Source organism: Orbicella franksi, chromosome 1 (assembly GCF_964199315.1).
Source record: "Orbicella franksi chromosome 1, jaOrbFran1.1, whole genome shotgun sequence".
In the NCBI taxonomy this organism is placed as follows: domain Eukaryota; kingdom Metazoa; phylum Cnidaria; class Anthozoa; order Scleractinia; family Merulinidae; genus Orbicella; species Orbicella franksi.
In genome coordinates this window covers 36,499,253-36,519,823 of record NC_138145.1, presented here as the reverse complement: position 1 = coordinate 36,519,823, position 20,571 = coordinate 36,499,253, and the positions used below count along the sequence as shown (strand labels likewise).

Here is a 20,571-nt window from a genome sequence, read left to right as displayed (position 1 = left end):
TTTAGGCTCTTTAAATTGAAGATATGTTACTGGATAGTAACTCTACGTGCCATAAAATCACTTAAACAGTATAAAAATAGTGAATATCACAGCCTACCTGAAGTGAGAAACCAATTTTCGGAAAATTTTATTGCAGTTGCCGTGAACAAATTTTAGAACAACCTCGATTTTATGGACTTCGAAAATTTGGTTCTCACATGTACAATTATAAAGAAAGAAAAAAAATTGTACCGACCTTATCGTTCCTTTTTCTCAAAAGGCAAAGTAAAACAACTCACTTCAGTGTGGGCTGGGATCTTTTATGACCAATTACATTGCTATTTGTATTTACAGTTGATTTTTTTTTTCAGTTCCGATCTTTTGAATCACCGCTATTGGGTTAGTTAGCCCGCGGTAGACTTGGTAACGTCTCCCTTACTCTTCTCAACCTAGGCTTCTAATGATGCAGGCTCACTGTTGACTGTTTGGCAGATGGATACAGCATCTCCATTGGTGGGTGGTTGGTAGACAGGTGCCGCAACTCCCCCACTGGTCTTCTCCGCTCGGATTTCTTGTGACTTAAGATCACTGTTGAGGTTTTGGTAGATAGATGCATCAACTTTAACACCACTGTTGAGTGTTTCGTAAGTAGGTGCAGCAACATCCTCAGTGTTCTTTACTGCTAGGTCATTGACTGCCGCGTAGTAGTGCTCCCCGAGGTTTGCTTCAGACGCATTACCAGATGAAAAAGCTTGATCACCACCCTTCGTTTCGATGGTTTGCTCTCCAAAACCGGCACAATAAGCATCGTTGAAGTAAACGTTGTTATAACCATTCTCCGCCTTGTTCTTTGCGGTGTATGATCTTGGGAAAAAATAGGTATATTAACAAACGAACAACCATACACTTTTCTGTTATCGCCTTTACAGTCAGGGCACACACACACACGAAAAAACCCTCAACGATGATCAATGCAGTAGGCTAATCTGCTGACTGATCTGTTAAAGTAACATTGACTGGGATGATTATCGTTCAAAGTAAATATTGAAACCTCTTCCACTGTCTTAACAAGCTTTATTACTATAATATTTCTGTCAGTCATATCATTGCCTTGTTTTTAAGAAACATACAATGGAGTTACCACACCTCATGCCATTCTGACGTTGAGCGCGACAAATTTGCACTTCTGTGGATAAATGAAAATAAATTCTAACTTTTTGAATGAAATTTATTTGAAACTTGTAAACGTCCTTTTACGGACAATCTTTGGCAGTGCTGATGGCGTCCTTCATTGAAAAAATGTTCAGGCTTACGACTCCTCATCTATTTCAGATGTTCTAGTTCAAATTGTGGATTTAGATTTTCCGTAATTAAAATGTTCTTAGTAAGCTGCCCAGGTCGTACAACGCTGCGCATCCAGTCACAAAAATTGAACGACTGTGGACTTCTTTGGAAAAAAGGACGCCTTTTTAGTCTTCTCCCCCATGCCATCACCTTGCCATTATCACCTCCGCCCTCGCTCCCTTAATTAAATCGAGAAACATCTGAAAGGATCAAAATACAAAACAACAGCTGTACATTGTCACGTGTGTGTTGGAGCATGTAGTGTCAGAATTATTTTAACTTAGAAAAGAGCACACGAGTGGGGAAATCCCAACCATCTGACTTCTGTACGCTATGAAGCTGTTATTTTCTGCCTCTGTTTATTTTTTTTGGAAAGGGCGCTATATTTCGAAACAAAATTCATTTGCAGGACGGAAGCCACAACTTGTCACAAACGATACGCACCGTAACAATTATAACAGATCAACACGCACAGTTGGTTATTCTACTTCCTAACTATTAAATACAGAAAAGTATAAACTCAGTAATATATTATATCTATTATATATATATTAGTCAGAGGTAAGACAAGTTATAGAGGATATTCCATGGTCGAGCGGAGTTACGAAAATTATCTCCCCGTACTGAAAATTATTTCACTCGTTCGCTGCCCTCACTCTTGAAATATTTTTCAACACTCGAAGATGAATTTCGTATCTTCAAGCGACCATGTAAATTTCTTTTTATTATCTAAAATATTAACAATGTATAACCACATTTGTGGCGATTTTCCGAAGATTTCTGACCACTTTCCGAAGATTTTCAAAGATTTTCCAAAATTTGTCCCAAGGTCAGACGAACGCTTTCGAACATTTTCTGAAGATTTCCGAACATTTTCCGAAGATTACAGAAGACAACCGAGGATTGCTGAATACTTCCGAAGAAGATCTGAAGATGTGTCGATCGTACACCAACAAATTTAAGGGTGGTTAAAGGGACAAAGAATATATGTTATGTGAGGATGTCAAATCGTTTTTTATCAATGTGTTACCACTCGGTATACCATTAACTTTTACATAATAAATATAGTTATTGTTTCAATTAGTTTCAGTTTGGATTTAGGCAATTGGATGCAACTTGTTCAAGCTTAATCTCTTACCTTTTTCTTCTCTTGAAATGCAAGAAAATAGCGACGAGAATAACGACCAATATCACACCACCCACGCAAAGGCCTATAATAATGGCATTCTTTGATTTTGGTTCCTCGTCACTTTCTTCTGTGGTTTCTGTAGTGGAGGCTAAAGGCTGGACACTGGAGATGGTACCGCCCACTGATCCTCCAATACTCTGTTCATTACTTTCCACGATGGCTTTTAGGACGTCTTTGTCAATGATATCATCTGAGAATTCTTCAGGAAATTGTAAATAAAGAGCTAACAAGGTCACTGAAGGATCATCTATCGATTCCTTTGGATAACCAGGAAGAATGTGAATCCTATCGCTGGTAAATATCATTTTGTCGGAAGACCGCTTTCGCCGGGAACTGAAAAAGGTAGAAAAAATACAGTGTAAATGATTATATAAAAACAAAAGATTTAACGCAAAATATGTTCAAGTTAATCTGAAAATTCAATCAAGGCATAATTATTGAAACAGCTGTGGAACTATACTACAGCTTCCTCCTCAACCTATTTTAAAATAATTATTAAATCATTTATATTTTGTATTTATATTTTCTATTCTTTGCATTTCCTGGCGTTAGACCATTTCTAACAAGGATCTGCTTATAGAGTGCGAACGAGAGAGGATGGGTACCATCATTATGCAGAGACGATGATGAATAGGTCATGTCATCAGGAGGGAAAGAGAATCTGTTTCCAAGACTTGACACCGGAGGGTAGGCGCAAGCGGGGAAGACCCAAAAATACATGGCGACGCACTATAGAGACAGAGATGAGAGGCTTCATTCGGCCACAGCTGGAGCTCCATCCAAATGGTGGCCGGGTACAGACAGCTGCGGAGGTCCTTTGTTCCTGCCCTGTGTGCCGTTGGGCATGACCCGAATTACGTCGGCATGAAAAGTGAGTATAAGGGCTTGTTCGATTGGTAGATTGTGGTATGATTTTTATTATTGCGCGCGGAGAAAATGAATTTGTAAGGAAAATTACTCAAACCAGTCAAATCATCGACTTGCACAATTTATAGTCTGTTCACGAGAATATTTTCAGCGTAAAATCGGCAGAAGATATCGTGAAAGAGTGTAGTACGATCATAAGTCAAGATCATAAATTAACATAACTCATCAACGGCCAAACACAAGCACTGAGCTGATTTTTGTTGGTTGAATTTTCTGCTTGTCTGGCTTGGACCGTTTCTCGAGAGAAAATAATGGAGGTCGCAAAAATTACTTTCAAATTTGTACTGCAGATATACTTCAGAATTTCGCACTGTTTAGTGATTGTTGCATGTTGTGATTTTTTTTATTCACGTGTTTCGTAGTTGGCTTTTTACCTTGATGGAGTGGATCCACATCGTGTTTCGTCAACGGCACAGTAATCTGTCGCTGCCCTTGCAACTTCTCTTTTAAAGTCACTTTCCATTTGGTCATTCCACTAATTAAGAACAGGAAAAGAAAACCAAAGAAGAAATGTCACATTAACATTAAGATTAGACTGGCCTGTCTTCAAATTCAACTTCGAAATGGTTTGAGTTAATTGATTTGGAAAGGAAACCGAAATTACGAGTCAGAGTAACAATTCAATAATAGAGATACTAAAGAAATATTAACCGAGATCGTCTAACTCACTCGTGAACATTTTAGATGTTCTACCCATTCTCTGATATGATGATATTAACAAGGTGGCAGAAAGGCGAGATAAATAATAATGTCTTGCCAAAAAATAGTGAAGTTTCAATCCCGACCTTCTTTTGACACCAGTGTCCGACAAGATAGCCACGGGGTCATCGCCGTAACGTTTTTAATCTGCTGGTTTACATATAGAGACGATCGCTTAATTGGAGCCGCTGAGCTGCATAATGCAGAAGCCCTAAACTTTTCCAAGTCAAAAAAGCTAAAATGAGTATTTTATTCGAAGAATGCTTGCTCCAATCTTTTTCAATAAATTTAAGAAACTTCCCTGTTTTGGTCAGTGATTTATCAGTTGCCTTCTATTACTCCCTTTTGTTCAACAAAATAGTAAGAAAACAATGATAACTGAGAAAGTACCTTTTTGATATCTAGGTCTCGAATTTCCAACATGACTGTCTCTTGTATTTGTTTTGTTGATATTGTTGGAGGAGTAATGGAGGATGTGGAAGTACCTGGAATAGGAAAATATTGATTGTGTGAGGGTGCAGCCGAGAAAATAAGTAGTTCAAACGGCAGTACTAAACCATAAGGGCATAAAAAACGCTAAAACTGAAATAATGTAGTGATTTGTACACATGTAGTACATGTAGATATTCGGTATAAAGGTCATTTCATCTCCTTTCCCCAGAACCAAGAAAGGCCATTGCAAAATCCCCAAAAAATATCAAACAAGGGGAAATTGCAGATAAATGAATGTTCCGTTAATGAGTATTTTGTAATAACTTAAGTAATTCTCTTACCATCTGGGATAAACGCCGTATCACAACGCAGAGAACAACTATGAAAAACAGCCACAAAAACACCATCCAAATGGATACAGAAGCAATGGATATGAGCCGGGTGGATTGCGGACAAGGAACTTGAAAAGAAGCCAAACTAATAGAGGCGTAGCTTTTGGTCGGTTTTTAACTGAATAATAATAAAAAAGGATGACAAATGAACAATACCTGGTAAGACAGACGAAGACAGGGGTGCTTTTGTAGTAGATGAACTTCCCGAAAGTGAAGGCCTAAAAGTGGATGGTTCTGTAGACAATGAAGGCTCTTTAGAGGAAGGCCTAAATGTCGATGGCTCTGAAGGCAACGAAGACACTTTACTGGTGGAAGGCCTAAATGTCGATGGCTCTGAAGACAACGAAGACACTTCAGTGGTGGAAGGCCTAAATGTCAATGACTTGGAGGACAACGAAGGCTTTTTAGTTGAAGGACTAACTGTCGATCGCTCGGAAGCCAACGAGGACTCTTTAATGGAGGAAGGACTAACTGTCAATGACTTGGAAGACAACGAAGTCTTTTTAGTTGAAGGACTAACTGTCGATGGCTCTGAAGGCAACGAAGACACTTTACTGGTGGAAGGCCTAAATGTCGATGGCTCTGAAGACAACGAAGACACTTTAGTGGTGGAAGGCCTAAATGTCAATGACTTGGAGGACAACGAAGGCTTTTTAGTTGAAGGACTAACTGTAGATCGCTCGGAAGCCAACGAAGACTCTTTAGTGGAGGAAGGACTAACTGTCAATGACTTGGAAGACAACGAAGTCTTTTTAGTTGAAGGACTAACTATCGATGGCTCTGAAGGCAACGAAGACACTTTACTGGTGGAAGGCCTAAATGTCGATGGCTCTGAAGACAACGAAGACACTTTAGTGGTGGAAGGCCTAAATGTCAATGACTTGGAGGACAACGAGGGCTTTTTAGTTGAAGGACTAACTGTAGATCGCTCGGAAGCCAACGAAGACTCTTTAGTGGAGGAAGGACTAACTGTCAATGACTTGGGAGACAACGAAGTCTTTTTAGTTGAAGGACTAACTGTCGATGGCTCGGAAGCCAACGAAGGATCCTTAGTGGAGGAAGGACTAAATTTCAATGGCTCTGTAGACAACGAAGACTTTTTAGTGGAAGGAGTAGATGTCGATAGATCTGACGTCACTAAAAGCGTCAAGGTTGATGTTGTGGAAAAGGTTGGAGATACAGTGTGCCCCTGGCAGCTTCCATTGCTAATCGAGACATCATCGATCGCTATGTCACCCATATATGAGGATCCTACTATTCCTTCAAATGTCACCTAGATGAATTAAAGATGAATGAGAAGTGAAATATTCCATTTGTAATCTCAGGCAAAACAGAAATTGTGTCCTTAAGAACGAAGAATTGTCTAGCTAAGTTATGTATTTAGGACAAGCGAAGAAATGTATTTTACTACTGACCGTCGGCCCTTGTCTCTATCTTTCTCTTTTTATGTTTGCGTTTGAGTTTCGTGTGTTATTGTCTCATTAGTATAGATTTTTCTATATAGCTGTACGTCTGTATACGAATAGCCCGAGAAATTAAACGTGCTACACGTTGCTCAAGGCTGAGCTATCAAAGACGCATATTGTTTTCCATTAATAATATGAAAGGGAAAGGCTGAAGTATTGCGTAATTTGCCAGGTAAATCATATATCTACCGATTGAAACTTACCATGCTATCCAATTGAATGGTTCTTTCCGCCTTTATCCAGTGGTTTCCATGGTCTCCTGATGCGTTGAAAACCACCGCACTTCCGCTGAAGACATTCAGAGTGCCCATAGTGTTTCCATACATGTGGTAATAGAACTTGAGACAAGAGAGTTCTCCATTTCCCGATACAGAAATCTCAAGCTTTGCGTTATCACCCTCGACCCGAGGAGAGGACGTCTCTATATACATGTAGTATCCTGTGACCATAAAAAAAAATTAATTCCCCTACCTGAAGTATAACAAATACTTGTTCAAAATATTTCCTAAAAACAAAGAAATAAAGCCCAAATATAAATTATAAATTTGTATTGCTGGAAATTAAAACAAACGAACAACAACAATTAAATGAAGTGGATGATATTTCTCTTACCAAACCCACTGGTATGATCGTAATCTGGACCTGTGTGATAAGACCAGGTTGATCCCGTGTTTAGTTTCCAGTCAAAGACATCTGAGTAAGACTGTTGCCAGCCACCACAGAGTCCACTGTCGAAGTCGCAAGATGTACTAACTAAAGTGGAAATAGATTTATTCACAACCGTAATCAAATAGTCGGTCAGCGAACACTGCTGTCATTGTTAAATTTAAACAAAACCCAAAGTCAACAATATGGCCAATCAAAGAGGAACCTGACGGACCATGGCAAATCATAATTCCAATCAAATACATATAGGAAAAAGAGAAAGGGGTGGGAAAGGAGAAGCACCCGAAACCTTGTTAAAGCGACAGTGGCTTTAATGTTATTTGCAAGAGGATGACAATGTGGCTTGAGTTTTTCATGATTAAAACTGCTCAGCGTACTTATAAATGGAAAATCATAGAAATGTAAATAACCTTCAAAATTTAAGTGAAAGCTTAGATCTATACTGTCCTAGACGTCTTCTTTGTTTTTATATCGATTAGTGCGATTATCATTCAGGGTTGGCAATACAGTCAATTGATCTCACAGGGTCATTGTTCTTAAAGTGGTACTATGATCAAATTATTACGCCTTGAATTTTTAGGCTTATTACATAAAATTCCGTGAAAGATTAAAACGCCGTTTTGCAAATACCTGCATTGGTTCGGGAGATATTTAAGTTTTAAAAATGTGTAAAATATGCAAATGAGATAACTGATGACGTCATGTAATCAACCAAATATTACATCGAGTATATAAATAGCGCTATCTCGGTCAATTTGAAGCTGAATTTATTGAAACTTGGCAGACTACTAGTTCTACATGCAACACACCTATGGCTGTCAAATTCTGTTACCATGGCAACCCACTCTTTTCCGGGCTCCTCCAATCTGATTTCAATATTTTAGTGATTTTCAGCTCGAAGAACATTAAACAAGGCCAGGAACTCGACAGATGAGACACCATTGACAAATATCAATAGGTAGCGCTAAAGGTGGCCAGGAAAGCCTTTAATATTGGGGAAGTCTGGAACCCAGTGTGTTGCCATAGTAACAAAAATGTTAAGCTCATATTGTGGAGCACCTTTAGTAGGATCTTACTGCAAAGAATCAAACATTTCTGATACAAATTGCCTGAGATATCTTTGTCATCATATTTGATCAAAACTCGATTGAGTTTATGATGTCATCACTTTATTTTGCATATTTTAAAAACTGGAATATCTCCGGAACGAAAAGAGATATTTGAAAATAGTAAACAGCGTTTTTCTTCTCGTACAGGCTACTTTTTTATGTTTGAAAATGGCTGACATCGGAAAGATGCGATTTTCCACATTGTACCACTTTAAGATGATTTCCGCAGAATTTATAGCACAAGTGCTAGTGGGGCCGAGCAAACAACTGAAACAAATAATTTAAATTGAACATAAAATTGTTAAGAATCCCAACTGGCCGGAGGCAAACCAGTTAGCTATTTAAAAGGGTGGCTACTCGGGGCTACCGAGAAACAAATCCAGGTAGTGGTCAGAGCGGGACTCGCACCCGGGACCGCTGGATTGCGAGTCCGACACGCTGACTACCCGGCCACGCTGCCTCCCGTAGTAAATATTTTTTGCTCTTATCGCTCGAACTTTGAGCGGAATCCGTCTTAGTATGCTTCGTCTTACCTGAACAGTTTCCCTCAGTAACCGTCACGTTATCTATGGCGATGTCACTGGCGTATGAGGATCCAATTATTCCTTCGAAAGTCAACTGGGAATATAGACTTACAATGTTGATAGATAATTGCAGGCTTTAAGACATATCATTTTGTTTCAACAAGATGAAAAGAATTAAACCACCCAGATGTCTCTAAAGAAAAATGTCCTTTGGGTTGGCTAGGCTCGATCTACTCACATCACTAAGTTGCCACATATCCAGCCTGGGTGCCCCGATGGTGTAGTGAATATTACTGTACTCCCAGTTAGTTTGCAGGAAGCCGCGGGTTCGAATCCTGCTAAGGACACGAAGTTCAAGTTATTTTTTCATTTCAGAGACGTGTGTCGAATGGCCTCCTGTAATTTGTTTACATCGTTCTGTCATTAAATGGCAAAACGATTATGCTTTCAACTGGAGTTTAGCTATTAGACCGTTCCAATTGGAGACTGAAGGATGAAATGTGTCATTTAGTCCGTCTCGCTCAAGCAAGGTGTACATGTATAATCGAAGTTGTTTGTTATGGTAGTTGTCCCCGTTTGTTATTTTCTTTCGCTTAAAAAGCTTAATTAGTTGACATTTTCGGTCCGTACACGGACCGGACATTGACGATCGGTACAAGCCGTACTCAACGTCAAGCCGTATAATGCCCTCTCTCAGGTAAGATGTGTCCCTCACTCAGGTAAGCAGTGTCCTCTCAATGAGATGCAATTTTTCGATCGCACAACTTTTGATAATAGCACTTCATGGTATGTGAAACTGTGCAGACCTTAAAGTTGTTTTTCGAACCGCATCAGTTTGTGTATATTAGGTACGACTAAGAGTACATATACGTACCTATGCTAGCGAAAAAAAAAAAAAAAAAATGCAAACGTGCATTAAAACATGTGCACATGTCTAAACATGTTTCAATTGTTTTGACGTCAAAAATACGGCGGATTAAAAAAGACTCACCACAAAATTTAGGCATACTTACAACGTCGCTCGAATTTACTGTCCTTGTTCCTTTTATCCAACGATGTCCATGGTCTCCTGACGCAGTAAATATCATGGTATCTCCACTGAATACGTTCAGAGTTCCCATCCCCGATCCATACATGTGAAAGAAGAACGTCAAACACGAGGTTGAGTTACTTCTTGGTACTGCAAGCTGGAGCTTAGCATTGTCGCCCGGCGACTGAGGTGTAGCTTCAGTGTACATATACTTCCCTATGAAAACAAAGATACATAGAATTATTGTAATGTAAAATGTAAATGTAAATCTTATTTATAGTGATCATGCACTTAGCTATACAAGCACTAAGCTTAGCTAGTCTACAGGCATGCCGCAGAAACAAAGGAAACAAACATTTCAAATAAACGTAACATAATCAAAAACTGATCCCAACTGGCAGGAGGCAGACCAGTTGGTTATTTACAAAGCGTGACCGAGGATTTGAACTCGGGACTACCGAGAAACAAATCCCGCTTGTGACAGGGCGGAGGCCTTGAACCCGGGACCCCCGGATTACAACAACAGCGCCCTAAATCACTTGGCCACGCTGCCTCCAAAGATAATAAATGCGGAAAAACAACTAAACCCTTCTAGATTATACCAATTCTGGTTACTTGTGAGGTGTCTGTAAAATAGATGTGTAGATCTCGGAGGTGTCCACATTAAAGGTTGGTCTGTATAACTTGCTTAACGGCAACAACGCATAAATCAACGCGATCAGCAAGAAATACAAAACGGTTACTAAGGAAAGGGATGAAAAAGCATAAGCTTCACTGCAGGCGCAATACGCATTTTCGGTGCTGAAAATTGGCCTGTCTTGAACATTTATAGTCAAGATCGATTATTCCTGGTTAAATTGGTGAATTGTAGTCTAGTAGTTATTCGCATGACAATCTCATCACAATGCCTGAAGACTGAAGAACAAATCAAAGGCAACTCACCTGTTCCACTAAGATCTGATGATGGTCCCGTGGATAACGACGGTGTGGATCCAGAGTAAAGTGTCCAATCAAATACGTCTAAAGTAGATTGACTCCATCCGCTGCACAAACCGTTGTCAAAGCTACAAAAAACTGAAGCCAATGGAAGGTTAAATTAATTGTACTTTGAAGTACTCACATGACAAACTACTGCTATACAAGTGAATATATGAATTATCATATATTTGAAGTTCCTGGAAAAATATGAAGACATGATTGATCATCGCAGTTATACAAAACTTAAGCAGATGTGAAATCAAGTCTAAAAAAATTCAGGCCTGAACGGGATTCGAATCCATGACCTCTGCGATACCGGTACAGTGCTTTAACGCCAACTGAGCTATCAAGCCATCTGGGAGCTGGTCACGTTGTGAGTTCGTAATATACCCGTAGATGGTGAAGAATACTGGTGAATATAAGAAATATCATATCTTTGAACTGCGGAGAAAGATATGAAGATGTGATTGATCATTGAGGTTAACGTTATATACAACTTAAGCAGTTGAGAAATTAAGGTCATGGGTTCGAATCCCGCTCAAGCCTTAATTTTTTTTAGGCTCCACAACTACTGAATCCTCGACGCTAAAAAAGATTAAAGGCAAAGTATTTTATATATTATGGGGCAGCTTTAGAAAATTGGAAGTTAAGTTGGTTTAATCTGGCCTTATGAAGTTTTTTGCTTTAATATATTCCTTTTGCTTTAATAATTTATGTATAGATTTACCTGGACAGCTTCCTTCTATAATTTCCACTTGATCAATGGCGACATCACCCGTATAAGAACTTCCAATGATTCCTTCAAATGTGACCTGCAAATATGTTTTAGCAGTTGATAAATTCTAGTCAGAAGTAACAAGTGGACACAGTAAGTTGATGTATTATTTGCTTTGTTTCTTAAAAGTATATCGTCATCATTGCGAGATCAGAACCGGCGGGACAGTATTTGAATAACTTATAACAAACGGCGAACCCAGTCGTCCGTCAAGCTGTCACATCATGTCAAAGGCTAATCGTCAATGTCACCTGATCAAAATTGGTATGTTGACAGAGCAGTCTAGAATATACTTTAAAATAATAATAATAATAATAATAATAATAATAATAATAATATTAATAATAATGAAAACAATCTTTAAAGAGGAAGAGCCCGTCACGTAAATACGTGGTTTTCAGGGAGGTCCTCTACAAAATAAAAAGTATTAAAATCTAAAATAAGAAATACAAGTATCACAGATCTAAAATATAAAATATACAATAATTAAAACTACTAAAACTACCAAAACTACCTACTGTCATTTTTTCTAAAAATGTTTATCCATTTAGAACCTTATAAGGTTTTTCTTAAAAATTGTGCATGGCATTGGCTTTCTTAAAAATACAGGGAGAGACATCCAGTCATTTGTAAAACGGAAGTAGGACACTCTCTTTCCGCATTCCGTTTTAGGTTTAGTAATCTAGGTAAGTAGCCATGTCTAGTGTTGTAGCCATGTGAACTTCTTAGTGTCGATTTAAAACTTTCAGAATGTTGCGGAATGTCTCCTTTGATTGCATTTTCTACGACGGTACATCGGTGAGAAAAACGTCTTCCAGCCAGAGGGAGCCAATTCAGACACTTCAGAGCTTCTGAAGAAGACATCTTCCCTAATTTAATTTTCTTCGCAAATTTGTTCTGAAAACTTTGCAATTTTTCCATTTCGAATTTTAGACCGGGTTGATCTCCCCACACTGTGTCAGCATAGTCTAGGTGTGGTAGCACTAGCCCATTGTAGAAGGTTATGCGAGTTCTATTGTCTAACATATGAAATATGCGATTAAACAAGGAAAGGCGATGACCTAGTTTCTTTAGCAAATTGCTGATATGTGGCTTCCAGCTCTATTTGCATCCATTGTTACTCCCAGATATTTGAATGACTGCACGCGATCGATTTGTGTACCATTTGATTGCAACTCAAAGTCTTCAAATAAGGACAGCATCCTTTTACTGCCTGTCAGCATAAGTTTGGTCTTCTTGACATTTATAGTCAACCTGTTATCAGTGTACCAATTTCTTATTTTAGTGAATTCACGTTCCAGAGCAATTTGCGTGTTGATGCGTCGCAAAAGAGAACAGCATCATCTGCATACAAAATCATCCGTGTCTTTTTAACAGCATTTGGCAGGCTATTAATGTACACATTAAACAGCAAGGGGCCCAAAATGCTGCCTTGTGGCACGCCAAGTGTGATAGTATGTGGCTCTGATAATTCTCCGTTTATCAAAACACTTTGCTGTCTATCGGCAAGATATGATCTGAACCATCTTAAAGATCTTTCAGACAGTCCTAAATGCTTGAGCTTGCGTAGTAGCACTTTGTGGTTTAGAGAGTCAAACGCCTTGGAGATATCGATAAACAGTAGGCCAGTTACTTTACCTTCGTCCATAGATTCTAGAACCCAGTTATTCAATTGCGTGATAGCTTCTTCAGTGCTATGTCCACGCCTAAAGCCGTACTGATGTTGATACAGAGCATCTAGCTGATGTAGATGGGCATTCAACTGGGAATGCACCACTCTTTCTACGACTTTACTCAATACCGGCAACACAGAGATAGGCCGATAGTTCTCAACTTGCAGTTTATCATCAGACTTGTGTAAAGGAGTAACACGTGCAACTTTCCACAGATCAGGGACAATACCATCGCTAATTGATTTGTTCACAAGATAGGCGATTGACGGAGCAAGCTCCATCTCAGCATCTTTTAACAGCCTTGCTGGAATTTTGTCAAGTCTAGCCGCCTTATTAACTTTCAAAGAATGCAAAATCCTTTGAACAGTCTTTTGTTCAACCCGTTGTAAGTTCCAGGTGGATTCGATATCACTCTGCTTATTTGCTTCTTTCACAGTTTCATATTTCTTCCACGCGTCCTTACTCACAGGGTTCAATCGACCAGCAACTTTGCTGCCAATGGCAGCAAAAACTTGTTGAATTTTGTTGCTACGCTTTTTGGCTCGGATACTAAACGTTTCCCGTCATGTACTTGAAAAGGAGAGCCCCCCTGATTATTAGAACCAATCACGGAGTTTAGCGAGCGCCACATGACCTTAGGATTCTTAGCTGACTCAATAACATTTTTATAGTGCAATGCCTCCGCTGATGTTATCTTCCTGTTCGTGAAGTTTTTCAATCTACGATACTCATTCCACTGTTCCTGATTGCCAGATCTCTTAGCAACTCTTAATGCATAGTCTCTTTCAGCCATCAGTTCTTTAAGATCATTAGTGATCCAAGGTTTAGAAGCATGTTTTGATCTAATTCTCTTTAAAGGAGCATGCTGGTTTGCAACATCAACAAAAGGATTATTCCAGGCGATTACAGCATCATTAAGAGCAGCTTCGCCTAAATATCAACTAGACTTGGAAATAGCGAAAAAATCAAATTTCTTCAAACTCGCCCAGAATGAAGCCCTACGGGCACTAGTTACAAAAACAATGTTTCAAGTTCGATAAATCAAAAATTATTTTTTTCCGCAATTTTTTCGTTTCCATGCCCCAAATCGGCCAAAATCGATCGAAAATGAGCGGCATATTCAGAGGCTCGTAAACGCAAAAGTAAAAATCTTCATAACAAACTGATTGCACGTCGTATTTGTACTTCCTTTCTTGTCTATTTAGAGCTAAATAGATCGCGATTTAATTAGAACTGAAATATTTGATGAATTTTCTAAATTAACGACCCAAGACAGGTTTACAAGAGGTCTACAGTTAGCCAATTTTCAAATGCTAAAAAGGCGTTCTGGTACACGGCTTTTCTCAAAACGACTAGTTTGGTCTGAAAGAGCATTGCTTCTTCTTCAAATTAGTGAAATAAAATTTTTGGGTAAATAAATCGCGAGCGCTGAGATAGCGAACTAAATGCAGCACTTCTTCCTGAAAACGTGACCTTTGACCCAAGCGTTACGAAACCGATTACTGCAAGAAAACCCGGAAGAAAAGCAAACGCTTCGTTATTTTGAAACAGTTTCTAGTGATATCTCTCAGAAACTATGATTGCAAGAAATTATTCCCAGATATGAAATCTTACAGGGTCAAAAAAGGAGCTAAAGGGCGCATTTCGACACAATATTTTTGTTTGCTGAGAATTGACTTGAAGTCAATTCCAGTGAAATTTGCAAACTTGAAGTGTGTTAGCCAATACTTACCTGAATATTTATATTTATAGAAGAGTAGTCTTCTTGGATTAACCTTTAAAAGAAGCTGGATCCAGATTTGGAAACCTCTAAAAGAAGAAATGGTTAATGTGCCGTGGCAACCGCATGTTTGTCGTAAAACCAACTGAACTCCACTGACAGTTTCCATGGACAACTCCAAAATAAACAATCCCCAAAAATGTAAAGTGAAATTGGCTGTCTTCATGAACAGCTAGAAACTAGAGTCAAGTTCCATTACCTTTAAAAAGTGCTTGATTTTATTTTTTGCGTCAACTTTGTTCACTACTGGCACGTTCGAATACCGCGAATCGGTCACGCCAAAACAGTGCAGACCGCGCAGACTGCAGACACTTGTTTAGGCCTTTCATTTTGACTCATGTTTTTTGGCCCTAGTTATATCTGAAAGTTTGTCATTTATCCACAGGCTGCACAAGCGCAGTATTTGACTTTTGATTCAATAGACAAACGGGTACAAGACTTTGTATGGGAAACTTACTCAGTCTGTACGGTCTGCAGTGTTTTGGCGTGACCGATACTACGCGGTGTTCGAACGTGGCAGTAATTACTGAGTGAACAAAGCAAAATCAAGCACTTTTAAAAGGTAATGGAACTTGACTCTGGCTTCTAACTGTTCATGAAGACAGCCAATTTCACTTTACATTTTTGGGGATTGTTTATTTTGGGGTTGCCCATGGAAACTGTCAGTGGAGTTCAGTTGGTTTTACGACAAACATGCGTTCGGCATGTGCATGGAATTTATAGCAGCGGGCAGGTCACGGAACATTAACCATTTCTTCTTTTAGAGGTTTCCAAATCTGGAACCAGCTTCTTTTAAAGGTTAATCCAAGAAGACTACTCTTCTATAAATATAAATATTCAGGTAAGTATCGGCTAACATACTTCAAGTTTGCAAATTTCACTGGAATTGACTTCAAGTCAATTCTCAGCAAACAAAGTTATTGCGTCAAAATACGCCCTATAGCTCCTTTTCTGACCCTGTAAGATTTCATATCTGGAAATAGTTTCTTGCAATCATAGTTTCTGAGAGATATCACTAGAAACTGTTTCAAAATAACGAAGCGTTTGCTTTTCTTCCGGGTTTTCTTGCAGTAATCGGTTTCGTAACGCTTGGGTCAAAGGTCACGTTTTCAGGAAGAAGTGCTGCATTTAGTTCGCTATCTCAGCGCTCGCGATTTTATTTATCCAAAAATTTTATTTCACTAATTTGAAGAAGAAGCAATGCTCTTTCAGACCAAACTAGTCGTTTTGAGAAAAGCCGTGTACCAGAACGCCTTTTTAGCATTTGAAAATTGGTTAACTGTAGACCTCTTGTAAAACTGTCTTGGGTCGTTAACTTAAAAAATTCGTCAAATATTTTAGTTCTAATTAAATCGCGATCTATTTAGCTCTAAATAGACAAGAAAGGAAGTACAAATACGACGTGCAATCAGTTTGTTATGAAGATTTTTACTTTTGCGTTTACGAGCCTCTGAATATGCCGCTCATTTTCGATCGATTTTGGCCGATTTGGGGCATGGAAACGAAAAAATTGCGGAAAAAAATAATTTTTGATTTATCGAACTTAAAACATTGTTTTTGTAACAAGTGCCCGTAGGGCTTCATTCTGGGCGAGTTTGAAGAAATTTGATTTTTTCGCTATTTCCAAGTCTAGTTGATATCTAGGCGAAGCTGCTCTTAATATCGTCAAAAGACTCTATAACACTCCAGGGAACGCTAGCAATGTCTCTGAAAATTTTCTTTATTGTAATGTTTAAAAGATCTTGCGTCGCGGATTTCCACGTGAGCTTTGCAAACTCCGGCTTTCTTTACTGCGAAGGTAACAGAATGATCACTTGCTCCGAATTCCTGGACTCCATGCGAGACAATACGGTGAGTGTTATTAACAAACACAAGGTCAATTGCAGTACTTGTGAATTCCGTCACGCGTGTGGGTTCTTTCACAAGTTGACTCAGACCATGGAGACGAGTCGTTTGCATTAATTTTCTAGTATATTTGCATGGTTTCAGAGCAATAACATCCGCGTTGAAATCTCCCATAATGATCAAATCCTTTACCCTTTCGTCGTCCAATTTAGCGAGAAACTCCTGCTCCAGGCCTGAGATAAATTTCTCTTGATTCATACTTGGTGGTTTATACATCACAGCGAATATCGTGTTCTTAGCCTTTTCGGGACATATTTCTACGCATACCATTTCTAAGCAGTCAGATTCCAAGTCACTTCTCCGCTTGCTTGGCCATTTGCTCATCACAAAAACGGCGCAACCACCTCCATTGCGATTTCTATCTTTTCTGTAGCATGTATAACCCGAAGGACACATCTTACTATCGAGCAATGTACAATCTAGACGCGATTCTGTCACCGCAAACACATCCAATGCTGCTTTCTCTATTAGTACTTCGGCGTCGGCGTAGTGTCCCGGCAAAGTTGTAATATTTACATGAGCAAATTTCATTCCTCTCTTCTTAAGATTTGCATGAAGACCTTTATTCATCCTTACTCTGGGGTTTCCTTCTTTTCCTCCCGTGTTAGTTTTTTCATGTGACTTGCGGACAGGTGTATCAACGCCAGGAGATAACAAGTTATGCATTCCCAAGCCAAAGAAGGTTCGCAAAGTTTATCATATTCCGTTCTTTTCATACTGATACACTTAGCATGAAACCACTTGTCGCATGAATCGCATTGTATCGCCATCTGATTCTTTCGACATCCTTTAGTGCAAACAGTACAAGCATCCGTCACTGGCCCTGGATTCTCCTGTATATCTCCTGCTAACAGAACCATGTAAGTTGCGCAGAGAGTGATATTTGTAAATTTCAGTGCCGCCATACATTTCAAAGATGGCGGCACGAGTGCTTCACGGAGGAACCTCCGAGTCGGACCAGAATTTCGCGTTGGATACTGCTTAATATCCAGACCCGTCGACACAGCGATACTGCAAGACGTCTTATCGAAACCACGGTTAGGTTTTAGAGAGTGTAGGACAATTGTGATAAGTAGCCAACCTTAAGTAGCCTACCGTAAGTAGCCTACCTTAACCTACCCACGTATTTACCTATGGGGTTTCCAAGGGTTTTCCTTCCTCGGGTTGTAAAATGTAATCTTGCAGAAGGGCCACAGCTAACTGACATTTCTGACATTTCAAATTTTTTTAAAAGAAATTTTTGATGCCTTTATTTATTTTACTGTTAGTTTAGCTTTTACAAACTTATGTTATATATCGAGAAGCTAACTGTTTAGAAGGTCCGGGACCACGAGATCATGGTGTCTTTCGACGTAGAGTCACTGTTTACCAACGTACCGATCGAGGGCGCCGCACAAGCCGCGCTACAAAAAATGGAGAACGACGTAGGCCTGGCAGACCGCACTACACTTACACCAGTTCAAATCGCGGACCTCTTGAATTTCGTATTAAGATCTACGTACTTCCAGTACAACGGATTGATTTACGAACAACGAGACGGCACAGCCATGGGGAGCCCTGTATCCGCGGTTATTGCTAATCTCTACATGGAGATATTTGAAGAACAAGCAATAGAGTCCGCTCCTTGCAAGCCTAAGATCTGGAAACGCTACGTAGATGATGCTTTCACCATCCTGGATCGGGATAGAGTTGACGTCTTCCTGCAACACCTGAACAGTCAACAACCATCAATCCGTTTTACCATGGAGATCGGGAACAACAACAAGATCGCCTTTCTCGACACGTCAGTTTACAGAGAACCTGATGGCCGCCTTACCACCAGTGTCTACAGGAAACCAACACATACTGATCAGTACCTAGCGTATGATTCACACCACCCTCAGTCAGTAAAGCGCGGTATTGTGAAGTGTCTGTACGACCGGGCTAAACGTCTCGTCACCAAACCATCAGTAATCGCTGGAGAGAAGAAACATCTGTCATCTGTACTTGTTTCTAACGGATATCCCTCCTTTTTTGTACAGAAGATCACAAAGGCACGAACAACCCCAAGAAGAGAGCCTGTCGTGGAATTTAAATCCACCGCCGTTTTACCTTATGTCCAAGGAGTTTCGGAGTCTCTCCGCCGCTGCCTAGAACAACAAGGCATTCGCACCGTCTTTAAGTCCGACACGACACTTCGGTCACACTTAGCGCGACCAAAGGACACCGTCAACCCGGCTAAACAAGATGGTGTTGTCTACAGGATTCCCTGTGAGTGCGGCAAAGTCTACATCGGGGAAACAGGGAGATCTATGCAGGAGAGGATCAAAGAACACGACAGGGATATACGACTCGCCCGTACCCAGACCTCCGCCGTTTCTGAACACACCCACGAGACCGGCCACTATCCTATCTGGAATGAGGTCAAGTTTATTGATCGAGATCCTCACTGGTACACAAGTAGGGTCAAGGAAGCTATTCACATAAGACTTCACCCTAACAACATCAACAGGGATAGTGTAATTGAAATTCCTGAAGCATGGATACCCACGATCAAGAAACACAACAACAGGAGAACGGTACAACAGCGGACCACTGAGGGAACAGCTACTCGCCGGAACAATGGAACAATAGGAGGATCGAAATGCACCTATCACATCCGACCTTTGTGATATAAATGATACCGTGCAATCAGTCGACCTTATCGCCTGAAGAAGACTAGCAGTAAGCAGTCGAAACGTCGCGATCTACATTTCAAGTGACTACATCGTGAGACAAACGATAATACACTTTATTATTGCATCCACCACGATGAATAACAACAACCTTTTCCTCCATTTATTCCATGTTATACAGGCAAGAGAGAGAAAGAGGCAGTCTCAGTAAGAGCGGTCTAGTCGATCTGGCTTCATAAATAGATTTCGCTCGTTTCTTGTGTGTTTCATTACATTTATGTACTTATACTAAAACCGTAGTCCGTTTGATCAGATCTTTTAAATTTTTTGTGTTTAAGGGAATTTTCGGTTCGCCCGAGCGAAGGCCTGTGACCGGCATTGTCAACACCTAGATTTAACACGACTTTTAAAATAAATTAAACAGGAACAAAAAATATTCTCTGCACAACTGGAAGACCACTGTTGCTTATAATATATCTTCATAATGTGTGAACCGTACAGCTCGATATTTAGAGGTAGATCTAGCGTTTACAGCAATTTCTTGAATTAACTTCCGAGACTGACAACTGCCAACTACTGTTAATAAACTCACTTAAAATTGGTTCGCTTGATACAGGTTTCAAAGCATCTGTGGGAAGTAATATTTTACTTACCACTCCATCCAAATATAAGTTCACTCTCATTATCAACCAATTATCTCCCTTGTTTCCGGACGTAGACAGAACTTTGGTATTTCCACTGTAGACATTAAGAGTTCCAGCCGACGCCCCATACATGTGATAGTAAAATGAAAGACACGATTGATTTCCATTATTCGGAACAGTAACCACGAGTTTTGCAATTTCGCCAGGCTTTCTCGGGGAAGACGCTTCGATGAGCATATATTTTCCTGTAGAAATAGATAATATTAACTGTACAAAAAAGATGTAAAATAAATGAATTGATTCATTGATTAATTAATGAAATAATTCGTAGAGCTTTAATACTTTATCACGAAAGCTAAAACCACAAATTTAGGCTTGGTTCAGATCACCAAACGCCGAGAAATT

At 39.6% G+C, this 20,571-nt stretch overlaps 2 protein-coding genes across 2 annotated transcripts; both read right to left on the bottom strand.

Annotated features, from left to right (window-relative positions):
* Positions 1-262: 262 nt before the first annotated feature.
* LOC145495825 (uncharacterized) lies at positions 263-4,781 on the bottom strand. Its single transcript, XM_081475445.1, has 5 exons — positions 4,745-4,781; positions 4,529-4,623; positions 3,814-3,914; positions 2,462-2,845; positions 263-843 (listed from the first exon to the last, which is right to left on the bottom strand). Exons 1-5 carry the CDS (start codon positions 4,779-4,781, stop codon positions 429-431), a joined length of 1,032 nt encoding a protein of 343 aa, XP_081331571.1. The 3' UTR covers positions 263-428.
* Positions 4,782-6,613: 1,832 nt separating this feature from the next.
* Positions 6,614-20,571, bottom strand: LOC145480195 (MAM and LDL-receptor class A domain-containing protein 1-like). The gene is made up of 7 exons (XM_081458609.1): positions 20,176-20,571; positions 11,463-11,547; positions 10,700-10,831; positions 9,741-9,973; positions 8,737-8,821; positions 7,041-7,181; positions 6,614-6,867 (listed from the first exon to the last, which is right to left on the bottom strand). Exons 1-7 carry the CDS (start codon positions 20,401-20,403, stop codon positions 6,614-6,616), a joined length of 1,158 nt encoding a protein of 385 aa, XP_081314735.1. The 5' UTR covers positions 20,404-20,571.